The 26,599-nt window shown below is 35.9% G+C and overlaps 2 protein-coding genes across 16 annotated transcripts in view; one reads left to right on the top strand and one right to left on the bottom strand.

Annotated features, from left to right (window-relative positions):
* Positions 1 to 3,812, top strand: part of GREB1L (GREB1 like retinoic acid receptor coactivator) — a 247,693-nt gene extending 243,881 nt beyond the window's left edge. For all 3 annotated transcript variants that reach the window (XM_027960953.3, XM_060405398.1, XM_060405399.1), the window contains one exon: positions 1,028 to 3,812. In XM_027960953.3, the coding sequence (XP_027816754.1) occupies positions 1,028 to 1,191 (164 nt within the window). In that variant the 3' untranslated portion in view covers positions 1,192 to 3,812. The remainder of the gene's footprint in view (positions 1 to 1,027) is intronic.
* The window catches only part of ESCO1 (establishment of sister chromatid cohesion N-acetyltransferase 1), a 43,440-nt gene continuing 17,684 nt past the window's right edge, over positions 844 to 26,599 (bottom strand). For 3 of the 13 annotated variants that reach the window (XM_060405401.1, XM_060405402.1, XM_060405400.1), the window contains 7 exons: positions 25,850 to 25,964; positions 22,944 to 23,075; positions 14,636 to 14,725; positions 12,668 to 12,811; positions 9,834 to 10,021; positions 8,526 to 8,626; positions 844 to 6,512 (listed from right to left, as the gene is read on the bottom strand). In XM_060405401.1, the coding sequence (XP_060261384.1) occupies positions 6,232 to 6,512; positions 8,526 to 8,626; positions 9,834 to 10,021; positions 12,668 to 12,811; positions 14,636 to 14,725; positions 22,944 to 23,075; positions 25,850 to 25,964 (1,051 nt within the window). In that variant the 3' untranslated portion in view covers positions 844 to 6,231. Of the gene's footprint in view, positions 6,513 to 7,436; positions 8,627 to 9,833; positions 10,022 to 12,667; positions 12,812 to 14,635; positions 14,726 to 15,205; positions 15,410 to 22,943; positions 23,076 to 25,849; positions 25,965 to 26,599 lie in introns of those variants that run through there. The other 10 variants (XM_042239333.2, XM_004020485.5, XM_060405404.1 and 7 more) reach the window with 6 other exon arrangements.

Raw genomic sequence — 26,599 nt, 5'->3', positions numbered from 1 at the left:
GCTAAATGTGGATAAATATAGCCAGGTTTAAAGATGTTGTCGCTGCTATTAATTTTACATAGGAATGATGCAATGCAAATGCTTCTCATATAAATCTAATTTCAATAAAAATTAGTGAGTTACGATTCTGGAAGAGAAGCCCAAGTTGCTTCAACAGGTATGCAGCATACAGAGGTTTGCTTAAGAACAAACTGCAGATTAAGCATCACAAATAACCTCGATAAGGCGACTCCTGAGGTTGGTGAAAAAAGGTTCAGTATGTTGTGTACAGCGTGCCATTTTTATGAGAACAGTGTGTGTATAAAACACATCTGGAGGTGTGTGTGTCGGGGTGGGGGGACAGGAGGAAGCATCTTGGGGGCTATTTGGCAATATCTGGAGACATTTCATGTTGTCACAGGGTGGGGTGCTGCTAGCAGAGAGTGGGAAGAAGCCAAGGACACTGCTAAACATACCACAAGAACAAAATAGCCCCACAGTAGTCTTGTGGCCCCAGTGCCAAGGTTGAGAACCCTTGATCTAGCGGGACTCACAGAACCTTACAATGTGGGTTTTAATGCTGGTTACCACAGCAGAAAGTCTTCCCTAGTGGCTCAGCGGTAAAGAATCCGCCTGGAATGCAGGAGACCTGGGCTCAATCCCTAGATCTGGAATATCCCCTGGAGAAGTGAATGGCAGTCCACACCAATATTCTTGCCTGGAGAATTCCATGGACAGAGGACCCTGCTGGGCTAAAGTCCATGGGGTTGCAGAGTTGGACATGACTGAGCAACACGCACACACACACACAGAAGAAGGGGTGGGGTGTGGTTGGGAGGGCCTTCACTTTACACTCTTTCAAACTTTGGCATTTATATCAGTTTCTTTATTCAAAATAAATAATCAAATGAACAGTCCTGACAGGTTACTTTTATACGTTGGTTCTCAAAAGTGTTCGCTTAGGGGATATAATCAGAGGGAGGTAAGAAAGGTTCTCTAAGTCCTTTCAACCCCTGAGCCTAAGACACATCCCTGCTCTCTCCTGAAGGTGCTACCCTGTGTGTCATCTGCCAAGACAGAAGCTCCTTGCGCCAAACAATTGTCCGCTTGGAGCTGGAGGACGAGTGGCAGTTCCGCCTCCGGGACGAGTTCCAGACCGCCAACAGCAGCGACGACAAGCCACTCTACTTTCTCACCGGACGTCACGTATGACCTTTTGAAGAGACCAAAACTAGCAGAGGAATGCCTAGAAGGGGTGGGGCAGAAATAATTATTGGGGATTTAATTTTTTCCTTTAAAGTACAATCACTGTGGAGCAAAGTGCAACATGTATTTGTCTGTTCTCCAAAGAAACGCCCCCACCCCCAAATCTGACCCAGATCTCTGGGGGGCATCACTTTCCTTCACTTCCAGTTTCAGGACCTTAAATTCAGGTTAACTCCACCCTAGGTAGTTATGCAATTAACTCAAGATGTGGTCTGCCCACGGGAGCCTGAGGAGGAAATACTGTGGAGAAACCGCATGGGCACTGCATTGTTTTTTTCTACTATGCTCTGTCAGGGGGAAAACTGACTCTTGGCGTTAGCGAGCCTGAATGTGTTATGTGAGACTCACGCCATTGGTGTGGAATTAATTGAAGATTAACATTTGAGGCCTGAGCCCTCAGTTTCTCTTCAGATCTGTACTTTGGTACAGTATTACTCAGGGGTCTGAAATGATAGAATGTAGAAGATATTTGTATTTAAAAAAAAAGTAGCCTTGTCTTTCTCTGTGCAGTGTTAGTTTATGATTTATAATCTTGTATGTATTGAAACTTTTGGCAAAATTTCCACAGGAGTTGAAAGTTTACTATTTAAACTGAACAAACACGTCAGTAAACGGAGAGCAGGCGTTGTGTGTATTTATGCAGCTTCTCCTGGCTTACGTTCTTTTGCTTTATCCATTCTTTAAAAATGTTTCCAGTCTCTTAAGCACATCATGCCTGTGAGAATATGAACAGTGATTAATCTTGTACAAGGAAAACCTGATTCAAAAGTTGAGCCAATTAAGGTTTCAGCAGTCACCCCACACCCACTCCATTGGGTTGGAATTAAGCATTTGGCACCAGCAAAGCTAAATGTCGGGCAGGCTAAGCTTCTGTGTGGAGTGGAACTAGTTTGTTTCAAAGACTAAAGCGGAGTTTCCTTTCAAAGATACACTGAATTAGCTGCCTTATACTGACAATACCACAGAAACTGCTGAAATGGGAAACAGAGCCATAGAGAGATGCTGTTTTACTTAATTCTACCAGTGAGTGAGTGAGTGAGTGTGTGCAGTAAAGAAGAATTCCATTTAAGTCTTTTTGACTCAAAAATCAACAGGGGATCTTTGTTCAGCATCAACAGTAGGAGGCATAAGTTTATACAGACTTTTACCACATATTTTAATCAAAAACAGATTTCTAGACAATGTTCTAGAACATACTAAGTTTGTTAGAAGTTGATTCTTCCAGATTACTTCAATTTTCATTGATGGCTTGACATTTTTCTTATTAGCCCATATATCACTTTCACTTTATCTCCACTTTACACAGCCATTTTTACTTGAATAGATGTCTTGTTTAAGGCCTGAAACTACTGAGAGGGGCCTGCTAAGCCTGCATTCACTCAGAACAAATAGTGTTACCTGACCAGCTTTACTAGTTTGTGATACGGAGTTTACAGAGAGTGAAAAGATAGAATGTACTAATCTGAAAATGATTTCATATCTCTTGGTTTTAATAGCTATTTTTGTTGTATATGTATCAAAATGAACAATTCCTTTTAAAAATTCCATTTTTAATTGATCTTTAAAGAGGACCTGCCTTATATATGCTTTAAAAATACTTGTTTTTAGTACAGCAGAACTTTTGGCAAAGAGGTACGTAATGAAGCAGGCTGATTTAGATATGAATGTATTTCACTTGTTTTGTTGAAAGGGCCTACTGCAGATATCAAGAAACCCACTGTTTGTGCAATATTCCAATATTTACTATATAGGGCAAATAAAATACTTGAAATAATCCTAAAACAGCTGTTCCTGGGGCAGATGGCCTCTCAGGGTTTCTTCTGGCTTTATGGCTTCAGTTTAAGGAAAAAAATTTTAAGTACTTATTTGAGCTGTGGAGACTCCATATTTATTAGGGCTACACTCTGAAAAAATCAGATGATTATCATCCCTTAAATTCTGTTTAACTCTTTGGAAGAGAAATGCCAGAATAAAGCCAAAAGACCATCACCCTGATGATGGAGAATTTAAACTGACCTGCCTATTCTTTCCAGTGTCTGTCTTACTAAGGCTTGGATCTTTTAAAATCACCTTATCAGTATAATTCTTTAGAGAATGTTAGGTCATTCTCCTTTAAGGATAAAATTGCACAAGCACAGACCACCATGATTTGGTTAATACAACCCCTGGTGTGTTCCACTTCGAGCCTCGCCAGCCCTTAGAATATCATGGTGTGAATGTGTTCACTTGGCCTGCAGAATAACTGACCTATAGACCTGTTAAACCCTACCATATGTGAGGGTTCACACAGGTTAATACTGAATGTAAACTTACAATGAGAATTGCTGTATTCAATTTTTTGGGCTGTAATTGATGCAATTGCTTCTTGTGATTGTTAAAAAGGAGGCACCTGTGTTACTTTATTACTGTAAAGTTTCTTAACCAAAATTTGGTGAATTTCACTAGTCAGTCTACCTCACATTTTGTTTATGATTCTAAATTGTCTTAAGTTGTGTTGACAGTACATTCTTGTCCTTTCATTTAATTTGGTGAATGTATTAAATTCTCCCTCACCCTCTAAAAAGAAAGTGTGTTTTCTTTACATTTTCTGATATGTTCAAAAATGGAATGAGCTGGTTCTGCCAGTGTCCGAGAAACGCCACAAGTCCACCTGTCGTAAGTTGGATAACTCTAAGATTCTACTATTCTGGCTTAACAGTGCAAGAAAGTGCTGAGTAAGTATTTGTGGACTGAAAATCTATAGCTTATCCAAAGAAGATGCACACATATAAAGTATCTACACACCATGCCCACTTGCAGAGTGCCACATAATCATGAATAACAGGTCTAGAAATGATTAAAGAGATGTTAGAAATATCCATGGTACATCCCCGATCTTTTATAGATGGCAACTGTATTCATTTCCATGTCCCAAGAGGCAGACTTTGGGACGGTAGAACTGTGTAGTATAACCTGAGGTTACTCTCCATTTTATTTCTAAACTCTAAATTTCACCAGCTTTGGAGAATTAACTTATTATTCTGGGGGCGGCGGGGGGAATGCCTTTCAGTTCTATTATATTGACAGTGCTAAAATAACCTTTGATATAGAACTGTAAAAACATTCTTTAGGGTCAGAGGTCCCTGGCTGTTGCCTCAGGAAGGCCAGTAACTATTTTAAGTATGCTGACAGATTCAGGAGCAAGGAGGAAACTGCCAGTGTCCTACTACAAACTCCAATGAGCTGCCTTGGAAAGACTACCAGCTGTGAAACTGACTGCTGTACTGTTGTATGCAACTACGTAGAGCTGAACAATATCCAGAGAACACACATTGCTCAGGCTTGTCTCCAGTCATGGCAAGAAGCTCATAGCTCCCTCTGGGTCTAAGAGAATATTGATAAAACAATGAAACCTTGGCTTCCCTGAAAAAAAAAAAAAACAAAAAAATCATAACTGAAGATGCAGGAAGGACCCCTGGGACCAAGGAAACACTGTAAATTCCTATGTCTTAGCTGTCAAATATTAAGCTGAGGAAAGAATCTATAGTTGACCCTTCAACAATACAGGTTTGAACTTCACAGGTGTACTTATACACAATTTTTTTCAAAAAGAAAAAAATTACTACAGTACTACACAATCCCTGGCTGATTGAATCTACAAAGTGCTAATATAAAGAGTCGACTGTAAAGTTACACCTGATTCACGACTACGAGTGGGGTTAGCACCCCAACCCCCACGTTGTTTCAGGGTCAGCTGCACTTCAGCGATTATGACGGCGAATGGGATAGGAATAGCTAGGAAAAGCGACAGCAAGTTTTCTTACCAGTTCTTTGCTGTTCTGAGACAGAATCCTCCCTTGATCTGCTAGAAAGCCCAAGAGCCAAGAGAACAGGTAGAAGGCCTGTGTGTGTCTGCAGTCGCTACCCCAGAAATCAATTTAGCCACCTTCACCGCCAGTGAACTACAGCCAGGAAGGAATGTGGCTGTGTTCCTACCAAGATCCCCTAGCTGAGCAGCCATGCAAAGTCAGCGACAATTAAAATATCAGTATATGTCTACTGTATTTACTGTTCTTATGATAGTCATGATTTTAGTAGATATATCAAGTTCACTCTTGCACATTATAAACTGATAAAATACTGATTTTTATAATGCTGACAAACTGAAATAAAACCATTGTACGTCCACGTAAACAAGAGCATAACGTATAAGATTGCAGGGTGTCTGTCTATACTGGTGGGTCCTATATTGTCAATATACCAGACATTCAGCCCAACTATTCAAGGGTAGCTGAGAAAACATTTACAGGCACCTCTGTATAATTAGCAATTACAGAATCGATCTGCTGAGGTTTGTGACCACTAGCGTTTACTCACTGTAGCGCTGGCGCCTCCACAACTCCAGAGACCACAATGCTGCTTCTGTCGTCACTCTTCCGTCTTCAGCGGTGTGACGGTGTCGACGGCTCCCGAGTCTTGGTTTCTGCCACTTTCTCCTGGTTCTCCCCTTGCATGTGCATCCTCACAAGTTCTTCAATAGTCTCCTCTACCCTCTAATAAACCCCAGGGTGGAGATCTCCTCTAAATCTTCAAATAACTAAATAAATTGGCTTAGTTCAAACTTTCCCCAGACTCTAGGTCTACATGTTCCGTTATATACACCAAATAGATATCTCCACTTGGAGATTCAGCAACCACCTTCAAACTGTGAGCAGAACCAAGCTCATCCTTCCCCACCTAATTCTCCAGTATGCTCTTCTCGGCCCCAAATCCACCTACTCTGCTACCTAAACCAAAATTACCCAGATTCCCCTGTCATGATCTTTCTCTAGTCAGTTATCAACTCCATCAATTCTTCAATTTAACTTCTCAGAGTTCATTTGTCTAATTTTCATCTACACATCATAGCTTTAGTTCAATTTGCGTATCTTTCACAAAGACTGCAGCCTCTTCTATAAGCTTGTCTAAACTCTACCTATGTGGCTGTCGTAATTAAATAATGCATCACTAGGGCTTCCCTGGTAGCTCAGCTGGTACAGGATCTGCCTGCAGTGCAGGAGACCCAGGTTCGATCCCTGGGTCGGGAAGATCCCCCTGGAGAAGGGATAGGCTACTCACTCCAGTATTCTTGGGTTTCCCTGGTGGCTCAGATGGTAAAGAATCTGCCTGCAATATGGGAGACTTGGGTTCAATCCCTGGGTTGGAAGATCCCCTGGAGGAAGGCACGGCAACCCACTCCAGTATTCTTCTTGCCTGCAGAATCCCCATGGACAGAGGAGCCTGGCGGGCTACAGTCCATAGGGTTGCAAAGAGTCAGACACGACTGACTGATTAAGCACAGCACAAACACAAGGTATGACACATGGCAAACACTCAAATGTTAAATATTATTAATCTCTTCTTGGAGAAATAGCTAGATTGTAAAATTTATTTGAGGGGCTGTGTCTTTAATATAAACATGAAAAGAAACAATCTTCCTAGTAATGGTAACCTTTAAACCAACCAATAAATACAGCCTGTCTACTTCCAAGTCCCTTTGAAACCCACCGAGTATGGCTACCCAGAGAATCCTATTGCTTTTATGGGATCTGGGCCTATATTTTGAGTTTAACAGTTATTAGAACATCTATGCTACACCTGAAGTCTTCATCCTGCTTTTAAAAAATCATGGGTTCCCTGTCAGGCAAACATTGAGACCAGCAATGACTAAAAGAGTCTCAAGACCAAAGAAAAAAGCAGTGTCAAGAGTTGGACCATCATGATGAATGAGAAGAAATAGTCACACTGCCTTACCATTCCACCCTACTGACAGGTACAGAGCCTTACACCACTCAATTAATCACACATGTATGGGTGATAATGTGTGTGTGTGTGTGTGTGTGTGTGTATCACAATGATATATATCATATATCACAATATGTCGATCTTAATTTAAAAGTCTTAATTTTAGCTGGTTTTAATGTCAGCTCATAACATTCACCTATATTAAATCATAGTGGTGTTTCATTCTTGGGCCATGGCTCTTCATTTCTTTGAAAGACCAGAAAATTCCCATGTTAGGATCTTGTCTTTTGGAGATATTACTGATATACAGATTCTGCAGCAAACTGGTGAAAACTACCTTTTCAAAACCCACTGTTTTAATCTTATTTCAAGGTAGCAAACCTAACAGACTTCCTGAAAAAGCACAATAACAACATATCATTATCACATTTATCACTTAGAAAAAACTATCAAGTATTTTATTATTTTATTCTACACTATATACAAGTCATAAAAGGCCACAGCAGTTTTTCAACATATAAACCCTTTAAAAGTAGAGGGCACTATGAAGGATAGACAAGTATCAAAATGAAGTCCAATAATGAGGGCATATACCCAGTGTAGTATTTCTGAGGAGTAACAAAGCAGATACCAATTCAAACATATTTAGCTTGCAACTAGTCCACAGGTTTTTATAAACCTCTTTGGGATTGTGAATAGCCAAAGTGTGCCAAGTTGACGTTTATTTTAAAAAGTGAAACCAGAATGAAAAAATAAACTAAAGGGCACCATTCTAATTCGAGTCATTCATAGTTCTCCAAGGAGAAAAGCTTCAATTCTTTTCCACCTTCTGCTTTGTGATGGCAGCAAGAAGCAGAAAAAGAGAAACAGAAGAACAAACTCAGTATTTCAAATTCTCTCTTGCTAAAGGAGCTTTGCTTTTTTTGTGATGATTCCCTTAAAGTAGGTATCAGACCCTTTAAGAATTAGTCTTGATTCCTAAACACATCACACTCTTCTTGAATAATAATGTAAAAACATTGGTTTCCACTCTGTGAAAATACAATCTTTAAAACTATAACTGGTATCAGCAGATCAATATTAAAAAAATACAGTACCAAGCTATACTGGTATATTGCCACAATTAAGAACTTCAGATTATACTTATCACTGAGACCATAGTCCTTGCATTAGTTTTCAGTCCACTATGAACAATTATCTGCTGCATGTAAACATGTCTAAATAACTATAGATAAAATACATCAATCATAAATTTCTGTAAAAGATAATAAAATATCTTCTTTAAAAAACAAAACAACAATAAGCAATTACTTCATTTTTTTTTCCAATTTTATGAAAATGGAACAACCTTCTGGTTGTTGCCAGTCCTGAGTTCATTGTAATAAAAATGGCCCTAGTTCCTGGTTTAAGTCAACAACCAATCCATTCTCATCAGTAGATGTCTTCTGATACTGCAGGCATGAGTTTATGTTAGGTACTATTTTGTCCATTAATAAAATTATATACCAGAAACTGACCAGTGCCACAGTACTGTGTTGCAAACAGTTTTCCATCAGGAGTAGGGTCTGAGAAAGCAATTTCCTCTTTACTCAAGTATGAACCATATATAAAGTTACTCCTGTTTAAAAAAAAGGGGGGGGGTAGAAGAAAAAAGAAAATTAAATTGTTTTTAACCATTAAAAGTGGAAAAAAACCCGTAAATAATGCTGTATATTCTAGAAACTTAAAAATAATTGTTTTGTAAAAGCAACAATGGTTATAAAAACATTTACCCAACACCTTTTCATGATAAAAATACTCCAACAACTCTGAATAGAAGGAACTGATAAACAGCATCAAAAAACGTCAAAGTTAACAGTTAAAAAAAAAAAAAAAAAAAGACTGAAAACTTCCTCAGACATCAGGAACAGGGTAAGGCCATACTGCTGACACCTATCTATTATCAAGGACAATTAGACATTAGACAAGCAAAAGAAGTGAAAAACAACCAGGTTGAAACGGGAGAAGTAAAATTATCTTTTCACAGATGACATGTTCTTTTATATACAAAAATTCTAAGGAATTCACAAAATAACAGATCTAATAAAACACGAGTTCAGCAACTTTGCAAATTATAAAATCAATATTAAAAAATTAATTTTATTTCTATGACCAATTCAAAATGAAATTTAGAAAACAACACTGAAATATATAGTAAATACTCAGTAATCTAAGTAAATACTTAGGATTAAATTTAACAAAGACATGCAAGACCTAAAAAATGAGAACCATAGAGCACTGTTGAAAGAAATTAAAGGAGACCTTACTAAACAGAAAGACATCCCATGATTATGAATCAGATGACTTAATATTGCTAAAATGGCATTACTCCTCAAAATTGATCTATAGTTAGTGAGTTTTTCTGCAAAAATTAACAAGCTGTTCCTAAAATTCATATGCAAATACAAAGACCAAAAAAAAGTAATTTTTGGAATCTCTATCCCTTTGATTAAAAATCAAGCAACATATATATAACTTTGTTTGTATTTTCCAAGTCTCCTGTAAATGTGTTATCATATTTTCATACTTTAAAAAAAAGAAAAAAGGAATAAAATCAAGAAAAACTATTGAGAGACTTAGATTATTTACAAACATTATTCTTAAAAATTTTCCTAAAAGCTAAACTCCCAAGAAATTTCCCATACTTCTTACATACTGACAGTCTTATGCAAATTTTAAATGAATAAAGGTTATACATTTATGATGAACTAAATGTCAATTTTTATATAAAACTCTGCTTAAATGCTAACTACTGACAATGATTTGAAGGATTACATCCAAGTTACCTTAGGCATTCAATCATGCGAGAAGCGATTTTCTTCCGACGCATCATGCTGAACACCCATATGCGGCTGATCCCACAGATTGCAGGCTCTGGCAATGTTGAGCAGCACCAGGCTTTTTGCCTTTCAAATCTGACCTTTTCTTCTTCTGACCTGATAACTGGAAGTTTTTCTTCTATAACTCTGTAGCCCTATATGCAGCAAAATTAAGGGGAAATTCATAGGTGATTTTTTAAAAACTGAAGTATAGTTGATTTACAATGTTGTGCTACTCTCTGCTATACAGCAAAGTGAGTCCGTTATACACATATAGACATTCCTGAAGGGGGGGGGCAGGGTGTTTAAAGTGAGACTATTATTAAGCAATTGTCTCATACTGACCTTTTGTGAGGTCATCACTACATCCATCTGGCTTCTTAACAAACCATAGGAACCTTTGGTTCCCATGAGAGCCTTTTGCTCTCATTTTAGAAAATAAACAGACCTGGATCTACATTCTGTTCTCACTTATTAGTTATGCGACCACGAGATGAAGTTACTTAATTTAGCTTTGGGTTCCCTGCCTATAAACTGGAACTCTCCGCCATCTCTTTCAGAGACTTGTGAGAGATTAAATAAGGAAATACAAAGCACCTGGCCATCACGGCTGGCACATAATAGCAAGTGAATGTTAATGTTCTCCACCTCCCATGTTCTAGGGCTAGCAGTGAAAGTACATGTGGTGAACTCAGCAGTCACAACTGTTTCTGTGATAGCTGTCATCGTTACAGGGTTCAAAGCTGTGCAGAATTGGGACTCAGGATGGCAGAGGAATCAGAAGTTTAGGAAGGTCCTTTCCCTACACTCCTATCTCTTAAAAATAAAAAAAGTACTTTGAAAAACATACATCTCTTCTGCCAGTCTAGTGGTCAAAAAGGGACACCACCAGCCTTTTGACAGAATGAGGTACAAAAGTTAAAACAATCAGACAACACAACTGAGAGTTAACAAAGAATAAACAAGCAAGTACTGCACAGCTATGTTCTAATATAAACACTGCGACAAGTCATTTTTGGAACTGGGTAGAATAGGAATTAAAAAACACACAAGGGTGCCGAGGTCCCTGGTAGTCTAGGGGTTAGGACTCTGTGCCTTCACTCCCACGGCCCAGATTCAATCCCTGGTCAGGGAACTGAGATGCCAGAAGCCATGCAGCAGGGCCAAAAAACCCCGCAACACGTGCATTTATCAAAGAACATTCATTATAAACAACCAAACAAAAAAAAAAAAAACACTGTAAGAAACAGTCAAAAAACCAGATAGATGTCTGCAATTTTTTTTGAATGCTTAGTCATTTGCCAAACAAATTTAAGAATACTCTATATAAAATTTGCAAATACCCTTATCACTCTGTGCAAATCTGACTTCAAATATCTTTTTCCCCTCCTCTAATTAACTTCATTTGTTTCAATGATCAATTCTGTCTGAAGTTATGTCCCACATAAAAAGTGATACTTCCTTCAAGTGGGTTATCTTACTATTAACCCTCCTCAGAGTCATAAATCATGCTAGCTGGATCGAATTTAAGGGGGATGAGTTGCTAAGGACAATCCTTAAACACACAACAGTTATTTGATACACACAGGAAGCACTTTGACATACTGGTAAATCAAGCACAACATTGCTGATATCTTTTAAAAGTGGGTCAATCAAGACTCAGAGACCTATCAAGTGGACAAATGATCAAGCAAAGAATAAATCTGGGGCAATGGAAAAAATAAAGCCAAAAGATGTGCACTATGCAAAATTAACTCAATTACAGGATGGCAAGTTTCTATGACTCAGTCCTTTTATATCAAATTTATATCTCCAAACTACCTTGTCACCTATTTATTTAAATCAAATTTGTGATTACAAATAGCAAAATTCATAAACTTACACAATGTCAAGTTGAATTTTTTTTTCAGATTCAATTTTTATGTAGCTTAATTATAGACATTAATCACACATATATGTTTCAACTCTGCACCTTATTAGAAAACTTTATGATGAAGCATATATACTTGCAGGCAACTATTAATATACTAAAAAACATCAACTAAACAATGCACACTGAATTCATGAGCAAGACTCAGCTGAAAATAAGACAATTCACAGGAGGTCTACCTCAAGGTGAGCATGATTAGGAAGTCCAAAGTCTTCTGTTTTCTTAAATTGGTCTAACTTGGGACCATCTTACAATATTAATATACCAATTCTACTATAATCCTATTATTTGTTTATGTTTGGCTCTTAAATACAAGCCAAGTCTTCAACAGAGCTCAACCAAAGAAGTGGTAACCTAATGCAGGGGTGGGAAGTTTTTCGTGAAGGGCCAGGAAATAAGTATTTCAAGCGGTGCAGCATAACTGACCCCTTGCAACTAACTACTTAATTCAATTTCTGCAGTGTGAAAGCAGCCACTGACAATACTTAAGCAAATCGACATAGCTATGTTACAATAAAATGTTGTAAAAAACAGGCTAGATTTTGCCTTCTGGACTATAATCTGGCAACCCTTGATTTATTTCAGTGCTGAAGGGGACTGAGACAGACATTTCATTAGTAGCCAACAAGGAAACTTCCTAAAACAAAATTTAATAGTACTTTTGATTTGTAAAATTTTTATCTTATATTTACTGACTTAAACAAACTCCCATGCAAGACAACTTCACTGTAGTAAAAAAAAATTATGCATAGGGGTTCTCACATTCATACTCTTCCTTACACAGAATGTTGAAAAATTTACCAGAATGATGTTATTGCTGTAACTCTTTAAACACCAAACTACATACAACCATTCTTTAAAAATCACTTACCCACTGGATATGTTCTGCAATTAGACAACCAACTACCTTTTTGTCATTAGAAATAAACAGAAGTGTTTTTGTTCTGGAATAGCACATGAGTGGAGCCTGCTGGAAACCTAAATCATTATCAACCATCTCTCTAATCTCGTCAACCTGCCAAATAAAGAAAAATTATTATTTTTTAAACAAAAGCATTTTATATATGTAAAAATATGCTCTATTTCAGTTCAATAAATTGAGCATATTATTCCAAGCAGAACATCCTCTAAAGAGTGCCTCTGAATGACTATCCTGATCACTAAATGTTTTTCAAGCTCTGTGGACCAATCTGCAAAAGGAAGAAAGAATGGAGAGTAATGTCAAGCCCAGTAGTCTGGGAACAAGAGTGAGAGCTCCTCTGATAGGTAATAAGGACACTAAGGCTTCCCAGGGTAAGCATCACGGAATGGAGCACTGGAGAGAACTTCACTGGAACCTTAGCCAGGCAGGCCACATTGTTCTTAGAAAGCCTTAATTTTTACTCTCATCAGTGGAGTGAAAGTGAGCACAGAGAAAAGGCATAAATGTTTATTCCTTATCAAAAGTTTATAGGGCCAGATATTATACAAAGCACTTTATGAGTATTATCTAATTTAAATCCAACACCTCTTACAGGCTGATAAGTTTTTCACTTTGCATATGGAAGAAATAAAATTCAGAGGTTAAATAACTTTCCAATGTCAGATATGGGACACTGGGAACCAAAGAGCTGGGATTTCTGGGATTTGAGCCCATAATGCTAACTACTTCTACCACTTTACCTCCTGGAATTCTTGTCAAGGTCAAATACGATAAGTTCAAACTTCTGTAGGTATTCAAAGTCAAGATTTTTATAGGCACTCAAACATCAGTTCCTTTGCCAGTTAAAAAAAATCTGCAAATATTCAGTCCAATAAACATTCATTTGTGACACTAAGTTTAAAATGCAAATGACACCTAAAGGGGTTAAGTATTCACACTTCTGAATTGCAGAATACCATGTAACACATTCCTTATTCAGTGATGAAAACCCAAGTCCTCTTAATCCTAGAAAAAATCCCACAATGCAACACTTGACTCAGTTCCTAAAGGCAAATGACTCACAATTCTTAGGATTTTTAACCTATTATGGGTTACTAACCAGTAACATAGTGAACTGTAGATTACTAAGAACAAGGATATTAGAAATTTACTCTCAGAATAAAATGACATCTATTAGTTTCAGTTTTATAAATTATTATTCAGATTTGTATTTTGATTCTTAAAATCACTTATGTGGCACTTACTATGCCTTCTATATCATTACTCAAATTACTGATAATATGAGATACTAATCAATCCACTAAAAATTCATTCCACATATGCTAGACAGTAGTCATGTGAGGATATGAGAATTGGGCCATAAAGAGGGCTGAGTGCCAAAGAATTGATGCTTTCGAACTGTGGTGGTGGTGAAGACTCTCGAAGACTCCCTTGGACAGCAAGGAGATCAAACCAGTCAATCCTAAAGGAAATAAGCTCTGAATATTCACTGGAAGGACTGATGCTGAAGCTCCAATACTTTGGCCACCTGATGGGAAGAGTCGACTCATTGGAAAAGACCCTGATGCTGGGAAGGACTGAGAGCAGGAGGAGGTGGGGACAGAGGATGAAGCGGTTGAATGGCATCACTCACTCAATGGAGATGAGTTTGAGCAAACTCCAGGAGATAGTGAAGTACCAGGAAATCTAGTCTGCTGCAGTCCATGGGGTCGCAAAGAGTCAGACGTGACTTAGAAAATCAACAACAAATGACACACTACAAAGTTAAAGCATTCATTTTTCAGTTGGGTTATGACTAAATGCTTATTTCTTATTCTCAGAATGGGGTGTTTAAATGTGCTCTGCCAGCAATACATTGTACTCTTAAAATCAGCTGCGAAATTATTCATTCTGTGTGAAATTTCACTGGAAATTTACCTTTTTCAGGGCATACTTTGGATCTTCAGGAAGAACCATTATTATCCTGCCATCAGGATATTCAGCTAGAATTCTTTCTTTTTTCCAACCCTAGATATATATTAAAAAAAAAGAATAAAATTTATTTATCACATTTCATACATCATATTCATGTACAATAAGAAAAATACATCAATGTGTCTAAAAATTACAAACATGGAAAAGTATATATGCTCGTCAATGTTTAAAAAGACATGATAAATCAGCTAATTTGTTAAGCACACACAGGTACAATTAAAAGCTAATTTCTTTCTACTATTCACTCAGTGATCTAAGACCACAAAAGCATTTCTAATTTATCATTTTCCATTTTAAATTAATTTTGAAAATCACACAGCAAAAGCAAGCCCCTTAAAGTCAGTGACTCCCAGAACCTAAAGGATAACTCTCCCAGTTTCTTGATAAGAGAAGTCAAGTCTTAAATTTCTCTGGAACATGGTTACCTCCACAAACAAACACTCGTGGTTTTATGTCTGGCATGCCAAAGACCTCCAGGAGGTTTTAAATGAACTGATTTGCATGCAGGAGCCCAATATGTAAGGAATAGTTTTTATTCTTATTGATCACAACTATCAAAAGTCACAAGAAGGATACTATAAAAATATAACTACCTTCTAAGAATCTAATAGGGAAGGAGAGGCTACGTTGTGTGTATCTGAAGTTAAACATACTCAAAAAAAGAGAGGTAATAAACTCTTCTTCAGATCCACACTCGTGGTGATTAATGAGCAGAACCTGCATGAAAAAAAAAACAAAACAAAAGCCACTTAAATCTAGTAAGATGGGACTGAACCAGAGGTTAAAACTAGGAGCTTTGAGGTTAAAAATAAGTACAGAAGGAATGAGCTTAACTAGTTGTTCCATTTGTCTTACCCAACCAACTTGAAATAAAAAGGTTTTTCAAGAAGCAATGTGTTTATCTTAAAGAAAACCAGCATCTTTCTGAGATTTGTTTCAGAGTATTAAAGCTCAATGAAACCAAGAAAAAGGCAACAATATTTTTAAAAAACACTACAGCAGGTCTGAAAGGAGATTGATTTTCCTAAATGATCCAGAATGGTCTTTTGGGAAAGGGTAGTTTCTTGGTTGGGGACAAAAAGTCTAATAACAAACTTGGTATAAACAACTGTTTGGATTAAAGTATTTAAAACCAGAATTTGTTTAAAAATAGAGCACCCAAAAGTAAAGCAAATTCAGATGATTATAATTAGGATGGTCATGTGTTCCCAAAATTTGAAAAGAAAAAAGGAGCAGAAACAATAGTCACAGAAGTCATTTTTTTTCAAATCAGAAATGAAATCTGAATCATATCCAGACCTGAATATAGGTAAATGTTTTGAAAAGGCATGAGATATCATCCTCTTTAAAAAACAAATTTACATTAATGTTATTTTGGGGAAAAGCATTTAAAATAAATCTATTTTACACAAAATGAAAATGGAGACTTTTCATTTTAAAAACTAAGCTACAATTTCAATGAAGATTTAGAATTTAACTAACTCCAACTTATAACAAAGTCATAGTTTCCTGAGCTGAATTATCTAAAAATAATTTGATAAGTTACTTTCCTGTTGTCTTTAAAAATAACAATACTGGCCAACATTATACTGTACCATTGGCACTAGATAAATTATTTTGCTTTATATATTCAGCACTATATAAATTATTTTGCTTTACTGACTTTTTTGTACAAAATTTTCTCTTGAAACAAGTTGAGACTTGCATGTTCATACAGAAAATGTTTCACAATTGGATTTGATACAATTTCAAAAAATGTTTTAAACATGGTTGTTTTTTCATGTATGTGTATAAGCAGGAGGAACTGCAAAGGGCAGAGTTATTGCTGCTTCAGTTTCTAATACCCATGAAGACAGCATATTTAAGAGAAAACCTTAAGAGTTCTGGATTAAAAGTCGAGGGTTTAAATCCCATTTCTTGAGTTGCTAGCAATATAATCTTGGGCAAATCACTGCAACCCATTCTGTTTCCTGACCTAGGCTATGGACAAAATAGCTGTCATCACCCACATCACTTAGTAGTTTAGAGAACTGCTTTAAGATGAGGAGGAGCTATTCAGAAACTCTTAGTAATTTCCACTCTACCTTCCTAGTGGTGTCAAACTACAATCAATGCACTACTTTAAGAAAACACAATTAATAAAGCCCCCAAAGTTACATGCAAAAATAAGTTCAAACCTTAGACAAGGCAAAGATGAAAGAACCAACATGGCTAAAAACTGTCAAGATACTAAAGACATTTATATGCCTCAGTTGCAGTTAACTCTTTCCTGGAGTCAATAACCACATGATCCTCCTATCTTTAGAGAATTTAGATGAGATGAAGTCTGTCTGCTGCTTGAAACTGAGGCAGAGGGTGTTTGCTGAAGGGTAAATGTGATTTAGAGGAATAACCAAATAGCCACAGCTTTCTCCAAAGATATAAATTTCAATGCAGTGCCTTTACACTTTTCACCTTTAGCTCTAAGATGTTACACACAGCCCTCTGCTAGCAAGTAGTATTTTCCAAATCCCATTCTTAATTCACCCATCTGGCTGCTAAAAAGCAGAAAGCTTTACACTGCTAACAGCAATCAATGATTTTTTTTTTTTTTGCCCTTTGCTGTTCTATTCTAGGCTTTAGAGTCTCAAGAATGGAAGAGGTTTTCCTCTTTTTCTATCTGAACAAGATTACAAGTGAAAACAAAATACACTGGGTGGTATATGTATTGATGTATATACAGCTGTCAAAATCCATCAATCAAACATTTAAGATTTGTGTGTTAAAATTATATCCCAACTATAAAAGTTCCTACTAATCACTTCCATTAAAGGTTGAATGGAAATACTCATGAAAGAATACTCTGAGAAATAAAATCAATAACTAGCTTTTCAAAAAGACTAGCAACAAATGTGGCAAGGGAAAAAAAACCTAGAGGGAGAATCTTTAGATTAAAAGACATTTAAGAGACATACCAACCAGTGCAATACATGGACCTTAATTCAAACAGTACAGAAAATTATGAGATATTTGGGGAGATTCTGAACCCTGAGGGAATAGCTGATATTAAGGAATTAAAATTTAAAGGCGTGATTATACTCTTAAAATCCTGTTTATTGCTATGTGAAGCTGAGTGAAAAATACATGGGGATTCGCTATTTGGTGGTGGTGGGGGGAATGGGGATTGAACTTTATTTTGGAAAATTCAAATTACCCAATTGTCAAACTGTGCCAAAGGTCCAAGGCTTACGCAAATACCATTTATTCAGAAGTGAAAAATGAATGTAAAATGAATCCAGTTGGCAGAGTGATTAGACCTGAGGGTGAGACAAGCACTGACTGCAATGGGGGCACAGAGGGGCTTCTGAGATACTAGAGGCGCTTCTTGTCATGTGGGTGCTCACTTTGCAAAAATACACCATTCAGCTGTGCACTCGTTCCTTATTTGTGTACTTCTCTTTACAAGGTGTACTTCAATTAAAATTTTATTTAAATTACTAAAGGAATTTGAAAAACAGACATTTTAGTTCAACAGCAAGACTAACAGTTGTTATTTGTTTAAATAAACATACTCCAAATACCATTTAAAAAAATTTTTAATCTTTAGAAACAAAAGTAAATTAAAATTAGCTCATTCAAAATTCAGTCACATGCTCTTTTTGACAGTACCCATGGCACACAGCATAAAAAATTGCAGAAAAACTGCATAAGAGAAACAAATTACAGACTCTTGAAATACATAAAAAGATTTCTGTTGAAATGATTTTTAAAAGCAAACATGTACTTATGAATATTTTAAAAGTCAGTAAGACTGTACACCAAATTATAAACTAAGGTTATTTATGTGATTTAATTTTTTTCCTTTTGGCTTATCTGTATTTCCTGTTTTTTCCTACTTTTATAAAATGGTATAATAAAAGTATTAATATACCTTAACTACCCCCAAGCAGAAGGTTTTAACTTCATGCTTGGTTACTGTGCAAAAATAATTTTGTATTAACAATACTGTTAAAGATGTGTTTCCATGTTCTCTCCAGGCATACCACCTTTCCAAATCTCCATGTGTTCACCAACCCAAAACCTCTCTGAACCCCGTCCTGGCTTTTTGAAGGTTTCACCGGAGGTGGGACTGATTAAATCATTGGCCACTGGTAACAGAATTCAATCTCCAGTGCCTATTCCCTCCTAGGATCACTGTGTGAGAACTGAAAGTTCCAACCCTCAGTAGCTGGCTCCCATCCTTAGGCTAGTTCCAAAGGTCATCTCATTAACATAACAAAACACATTGTATCCCATCTCTTAGGAAATTTCAAAGGTTTGGGGAGCTGTGAGTCAGGAACTAAATAAATATTGTTCTTATAAATCACAGTATCACAAGCACTGAAGATGATTATCTGAGACTAGTTTGAAAGTGACAGGTCAATTTATTTCTGAACTAAATTTAATTGTACACACAATATAACTGCTGAAATTAAAATAATTAAAACCTAGTATCTTATATATGTTAATTTGTGGTAAAGAATCCACCTGCAATGTGGGAGACATGGGTTTGATCCTGGGATGGGAAGATCCCCTGGAGAAGGGAAAGGCTACCCACTACAGTATTCTAGACTGGAGAATTTCAAGTGACTCTAGTCAATGGGGTCGAAAACACGACTGAGCGACTTTCACTTATGTTTAGCTAACAAGACATGAATGATATAATTGGTCTATTAAAGCATAATTAAGCACAATGCTTTCTGAAGCTAACCTTCAAATCTGTTAGCTATATTTATTATCACTAGAGTATTTCAAGATTCATGGTTTCCCATTTTGAATGACTTAACCACTAAAAGCAAGCCAACCTGTTTAAGTTAATCTTTCATAGTTTGACAGAAGGTATTCAGAAAAACAAAAGTCCCATGACATAGTGGTTTTTTTCACTCACTGAATAAGTCAGGAATAAAAGAATATACACAAGAATTTAAGTTTTACTTTAGAAAAATCGGATTCAATTCTAAAGATGCTTCAAAGACTTCATTTTGTAGGTGTGCTGTGACGGCAGGATCACCTCCAGTGTACTTCTCTCATCCCTGCAATATTTGAACTGAATAGAGGCTACAATCCCTACTCTTCCTCTAAAGCTATTTGTTTTGATAAATCTACTTGTAGCAGCACTAACTGAACTCCTTATGACAATTCAAATATTCTACCTCCACAGTGACATGTAGCATCTAGCAACACGTGACAACGGAGCACTGGCTGGTGTGAATGAGGACCTGCATTTCTCATTTTCGGAGGCCTGGTGTTACCAAACTGGACAGTGCAGCTATACAGCCAACTAGGGATTGGTCCAACCTTTCTTCAAAGCTTCTCTGGTCACCAAGACAGGAAAAACAACCCATCTTCTGATCACCGCTCTACCAAAGTAATTATCATTTCTAAACTGAAAAGTTAATCTATAATTTAAACAGTTAATATTGATTCACTGCTTTAATAGCTGTTTAAATCTTTTATTGTTAACTTTTCATTTCTTTCAGGCTTTGTTCCTAAATTTGCAGGCCAAGGGCATATCCAATACCCTGCATGTAAGGTCCTCCACAATGCATTCAGTCATATAATCAACTCAAAGGAGGTGAAGTGAAAGACAGAGGTAAAGAAGGATTAAGTCAGGAATTTTTCTGCAAAGAACCCAAAATATTATTCCTCTTCTGCATTACTGAAAGTTTATAATCAGCTGAATTCTGGATAGTTCCCTGCTTGGCAATAAGGCTGAATGCTCTTGGGGGAGTTTTTCCTGTTTTCTCCTCACACCTTTAGGAAAACACTTCATGAAGGGAAACTGAAGGGAAGCTAGGTCTAAACCAGAATCCAGGATCCCTAGGCAGCTTTAAGAGGCTCCTTCCTAAATAGTTTCCAGTAAGTCACGTAAAATACACTTCCACAAATGGGGTCAATGAAGCAGATGGAGTACAATGAAGGAATACACAGAGAGCACTGTCACTTTTCTCCCCTACCCCAAGTCAAAGAAAATACGTGAGGGATAAAATATTTTAGTCAACTAAAAGTAGGTCCTGTGGCATCAATTTCTACCATGACTATATAACTTATACATTATTTTAATCTTTTGAAAAGAAGACTTCAGACATTTTTACCTGTCATAGATTATCATCATGAAATAATTATAAGAAAAAATTTCTACTGTCAAGAAAAACTGCTTACGTTATAGACAGTGTTTGATTAAAATAATTAAAACTTAATTCTAATTTATTCTATTTTAAGCAGTAAAAAATTAATTCTGTATTAAGCAGTACAGAACTTTACTCCCAATCCCTGAACACTGCCCATTTAAAATTAAAAATATAAACAAAAGCCACAGCACAAAATGACTTCTTAGTTCTAAGTGCTTCTCTCCAAGAAACAGACACGACAGATAAACTGGCATTTAAAAAATTTAGATGTTTCATCAAACCCGAGTACTTAATGCAAAAGCACAACACTAGGTGCCCAATAAAAGATTCACATAAGTGACAACCCAGAATCCAGAGCTGTGGTCACAGCAGAACATCTTTAATATGGATGTGCTTTTTTATCCTCTCCATACACTAGAAAAGAATGCTACAAAGTTCTGGAGGAGTTTCTACCTTACAATCTATGTATATCTATGTTTGGAAACAACAAAAGGTAAGAACGTTAACTTTGATGTTAGCAAAGGATGGCCAACTGCTAAACTCAATTCCTTCTCTTGAGTTTATGTCAAAGTAAATAAAATAACCTTTAGCTCTGTCCCATCAAGAAGGGGGAGAGGGGGGTCTGGGGCAGGAATCAGTCTTCCTTAAGTTGCTCTGCTGCTTTACGGACTTGCAAGAGTCAGGATTTGTTAAGAAGTGATGCCTCCACCTTGTTCCATAAACTAATTTCCTTTGGTGTTGTGGAAGAGCAAAGCACATTATCTCCTGGTTGATTTCCTTACAATTGGTCTCAGAAATTAAGAACTTCCCTTAAAATAAAGAACTAAGTCTTTTAAACCAAATTTCTTTATAATTTTTGGAAATTGGCTGCAAGAATCAAATAATGTAACCTGAGCAGAATACAATTCTACCAGATTGATGGATGTAAAGTAAGTATTTCTGCCCCAGAAGTATTCCATCATTTAGCTACCTGAAGGCCTATTTTTCTTTTCAAGTTGTAAGGATATTAACAGAGTCAAATTGGAAAAGGACAAATTTCAAATGATAAATAAATATCTAGCTATATTCTATGTCCACACACCTTATATTTTGTTTAGTTAAGTGGGAGGAGGGTGTGTGGGGGGAAGAGCAGATGGAATAAGGAATATAAAGGATCACCACAGCAGGGAACCAAAAAAGGAAAACCCCACCTATCTTGGGAAGAAGTAATTGAATAAATAAAACCACAAATATGAATTCTTCAACCAAAGATAAGGATACAAATTTAACTGAAGCCAATAAAGACCTTTTAAATCTAGTGCCTATGTGAAATGAATTGGTGATCTCAGTTCAGATATCCTGGAGGTCTTATTAATGTGAGTGTACAGTACTGAAGGTAACATGTATAAAATAAATTCCATTTCAGATACGGGTAAACAGCAATTACATTAAATTACTATTTTCACAAGATATCTGAAATGGTTCAAAATTATTTAAAATTTTGCTATTTCCAAAAACAAATATTAAATAATACCCCTTATGCCTCAACTGCACATACATTAAAATATATATACTAAAACACATTTACTTTGTGGGATTTTTTTTTTTAAGTATACTACAAATTCTGAGGTTTTAGCCATCAAGAATTGTTCTTTAACTTTAATAAGAAAAACTCTTATGTTAGCAAAGAGAAGGTAAAGGAAATCCCCACACAATCTATTCGGTATAATATATACCACAATCAACCCCCCCAAAAAAAGTTGTGTCAAGCTATTCTGAACACTAAACAGACTTATCAATAGTTAACAATTAAAGTCAAAGGAAATTTAAAAAAATACTCAAGTTGAAGAGCATCACTTGTTAGAAGAGGTATAATAACACTTTAAAAATATAACAATTTTAAAATTAAGTTAAAATTTTAAATCCCACAACATACACCAGCCAGAATGAATTTGCTGGGTTTTATGTTTGGCTTTGTTTTAAAAAATAAGCCTGTATATATACTACAAGGGCTTTGTATATGGTGCTCTTTTCTAAAGACAAAATTTTTTCAATGACTTGAATCTGACAATTCATCTCTAATGATCTGATTCTGCGTTTTAGAAGTCATGAATTCCACTTACCACGTATTTTACAGCACTTATAAATTGATTGTGGAAGAGCAGATGCTGTGTTTCATCCTCTGGATTTGAAGCAGTGTAAAGCATGCCACAAACATTACAGGAAACTGCTCCAAATCTTTTTTGTCCTGCATCCTATTTATAAAAAACAAACAGAGGGTTTTTTTTTTTTCCCCACGAAAGAATAATTTGACAATATCAGTCTCTAAAGTTATAACGTGAACATAGAGTGAGAACTGTTTAAAACAACATTCCATGTTGATGACAAAAATGAAGATGCTAACTTTCAAAATCTGTATGTAATTTTATTAAGAATTGTTTTCCATTTTAGTAATCATTCACTCCACACCATTTAATAACAACTGAAAAGAACCGAGAAAGTATCTTTAACACTACACTCTTAGTTATAAAGCCTCAAGTGGCAAATACTTATAAATGAGAACTAGTATGTATTTTGTATCTGTGATAATTTTACCACTGAAGTTTAGAAGAAATGCTTCATAGACTTTTTTTTATAATGTCTTAAGTCTTTTCTCTTTAATAGTTTTGTTCTAGTTATATTAAAAAGAGTATTTTGATGTCACCAGAAACTCTTAAGCAAAGGTAAAATTAAACATTCTCTATTTTCTTTATATCAAGTAAGTGTGAAAGACTGACTATAATCACCTATACTCCAGTAATTCATACTTGTGCTGTAGCATAGTAACTGGTTACAAAAGGTTTTCTATACTTATCCTCATTTAAAAAGACAAATTACAGCAATATGACCTAACTTTAATATTAATTTTAAAAGCATAATTCCTTTATTCTTGCTGCTCTGAAACTGGGAAATTTCAACTAATTACTGAAAACAAAAACCAGAAGGTAACTATATCCTAGTGCCTCACAGCTAGGGCCACAGAGCAAAAAGAAATCAAATGGTAAATGAAAGATTGCATATAAAACTGAAGGGAAGCTCATTCTGAAAGACTGAACTATTGACAAAATATTACCTGAAAATTCAGGGAGTTAAAAAAAATTGCTTGAATTATGGTTAAGATACAAAACACTGTATTTACCATGCTAACCATTTTTAAGTGTACATTTCAGTAGTATCAGGTACACTCACACTGTTGTGCAACCAATCCACAGAATTACTTTTATTTTGCAAAACTGAGACTCTAGGAACTTCCCTGGTGGTCCACTGGTTAAGACTCCACACCTCCACCTCGAGGGTCACAGGTTTGATCCCTGGTCAGTGAACTAAGACCCCACATGCCGTGAGGAGTGGTCAAAAAACAAAACAAAACAAAAATCCCTGAAACTCTATACCCACTCAACAGTTCCCCAATCCTCCTTCCTCCCCAGCTCCTAGAAACCATCATTCTGCTTTCTATCTCTATGAATTTGATTCTTTTAGGCACCTTTCATAGAAGTAGAATCACGTAGTATTTGTCATTTTGTGACTGACATTTCACTTAGATAATGTCCTCAAGGTTCAATCATAGTATGTGTCAGAATTCCCTTCCTTTTTAAGGCTGAATAATATTCCACCGTCTACATACACATCACATTTTGTTCAGCCATCCACCCACTGGTGGACTCTTTAGTTGCTTCCACTCTTTAATTGCTTTAGTTGTGAGTAACAAACACAGATGTACAAACAACCTCTTAAAGCGGGCAGTTTTCTTAGTAATGACTAAGTATCTACCTCGGTTTCTTTTCCTCACTGGTAAATGGAAAATAATAGACGTACCTATCTCATACTTTCTTCTAAGGCTTAACTTAGTTAATATAAGTGGAGGAAATGGAACAAAGTACTGAAAAATATTAGCTGCTATCGTGATCATTAACATCATCATTACCATCAACTCTTGACCAGCACTATCCAACAAAAACGTCATCCACAAAGGTAATTTTAAATTTACTAATAGCCACCACATTAAACTCTGCAGAAGCAAACCAATAAAATAAATATTTAACAAGACATATACCAAATGTTATAATTTCAACATACATTAAATATTTGTAAAACTTAGTGGGATACTTTACATGTTTTCTTGTACTCATCTTTGAAACAGCATATGTGTTTACACTTACAGCATACCTCAATTCTGGTGAGTGACATTTCAAGTACTCAACAGTCACATGTGGCTACCACACTGGACGGTGCAGTTTTAGACTCTACTTGTCTAATTAATCCTGTTGCACTATCATACTGATTTGACTACAGAAAAGTATTGAATTTGATGAAACAACTTTTCCCCTCACTAATCTTTCTCAAAAAGATTTCTAGACAATTCTTACAAAATTATCCCCCCATATTAAAGCTAGAACCAATTATCCAGTACCAAAAAATCTAATTACTTGTGTCAACTGGAACTACATTAATGTTCCTATTATTTTGGGTTTCTTCATTTTTTTTATTTTGTGCTTACTCATTCAAATTAGATTTTTCATCAGTCAAACTATCTCCCTCTCTTTTCTACCTTGCCACCAAATTGTACTTATTTTCTATTTCAAATGAACTACTGGTTTATATTCCTGTAAAATGTAGTTTTACAATTACACCATATACTAAAATATACATATTTAAAATCATCTGTATTTATTAAGTTCCATGTTATTTTAAAATTTAAACCAACTACTAAAAGAAGGTAGGGATCAAATGACACATTTAAGAAAATAATGTGAAATAAAGTATCAATCTGTTGTAAATAAAACTAGAAGTAAGGAAATTTGAATTTTTATTGTTATAGGATGGAATCACTGAGAGAGTAGCTGTCATAATACCAAGAATTATTTCCATAATGAAGAATTACAGTGACAAAAAGGCTCTGTAGGGGAAAAAAATGAACTTATTCCTTGACAATGTGCATAAATAAGATGGTATAATACATTTTAGCTAAAAGGTCAAGTTGTATACTTACTATGATCAACTGTTTTTCATCAGCTTTCTCTGCTTCTTTTAGTTTCAAGTCTTTTGGAATTGTTATCTCCAAATGGGAATTACACTTGGGCCAAGAATGATTTGGTGGTATCTCCCTTTGAAAAAACAACCAACCAACCAACCAACTATTAAATGTTATAGATCCATATCATTTCAAATCACTGGTAGAAAAATACTTAAGATTTTCTATACAACACTGTGACAAAATTTCAAGGGGTGTGGGGGTGGGGAAATAACCTTTTAAAAAACAAAAGGAAACCCAAAGAAACATCTTATTTACAACATAAAGACAAAAAAATGTAGTACCTACTATAGTATGAATAAGTTTTAAGTTTCATAGTTTCAGCAATTTGAGTCACTAGTTTGTCCTAAATACTGTTTTCAGTAATCAGTAAAGCAAAAATGTCATACTAATTTATTTTCAAAGTAAAGAAACAAAAAGCTTTCAATCTACTGAAACACTTTTACATGTTGCTAATATGTATCATGAGGCTTTTGGGGCAAAAGGAGCACTCTCATATATTGTTGCTGGGAGTGTAAGACTCAACCACTTTGCAAGGAAATTTGGCAAGGCAGGTTAAATCCTATAGCTATGAATTTATCCTAGATAGAGCCACATAAGTGGACAAAGATAAGTGTATATTGCAGGACTTTTTTTCTGACAGAAATAAACTAGAAACAACCAAGGTTTCAATAGAGAACTGTTTCATAAACAATGGAACATGTGCAT

The sequence above is a fragment of the Ovis aries genome, chromosome 23, assembly GCF_016772045.2.
Source record: "Ovis aries strain OAR_USU_Benz2616 breed Rambouillet chromosome 23, ARS-UI_Ramb_v3.0, whole genome shotgun sequence".
NCBI lineage: Eukaryota > Metazoa > Chordata > Mammalia > Artiodactyla > Bovidae > Ovis > Ovis aries.
The sequence above is the reverse complement of the archived record's forward strand: the minus strand, read 5'-3'. Positions and strand labels throughout refer to the sequence as shown.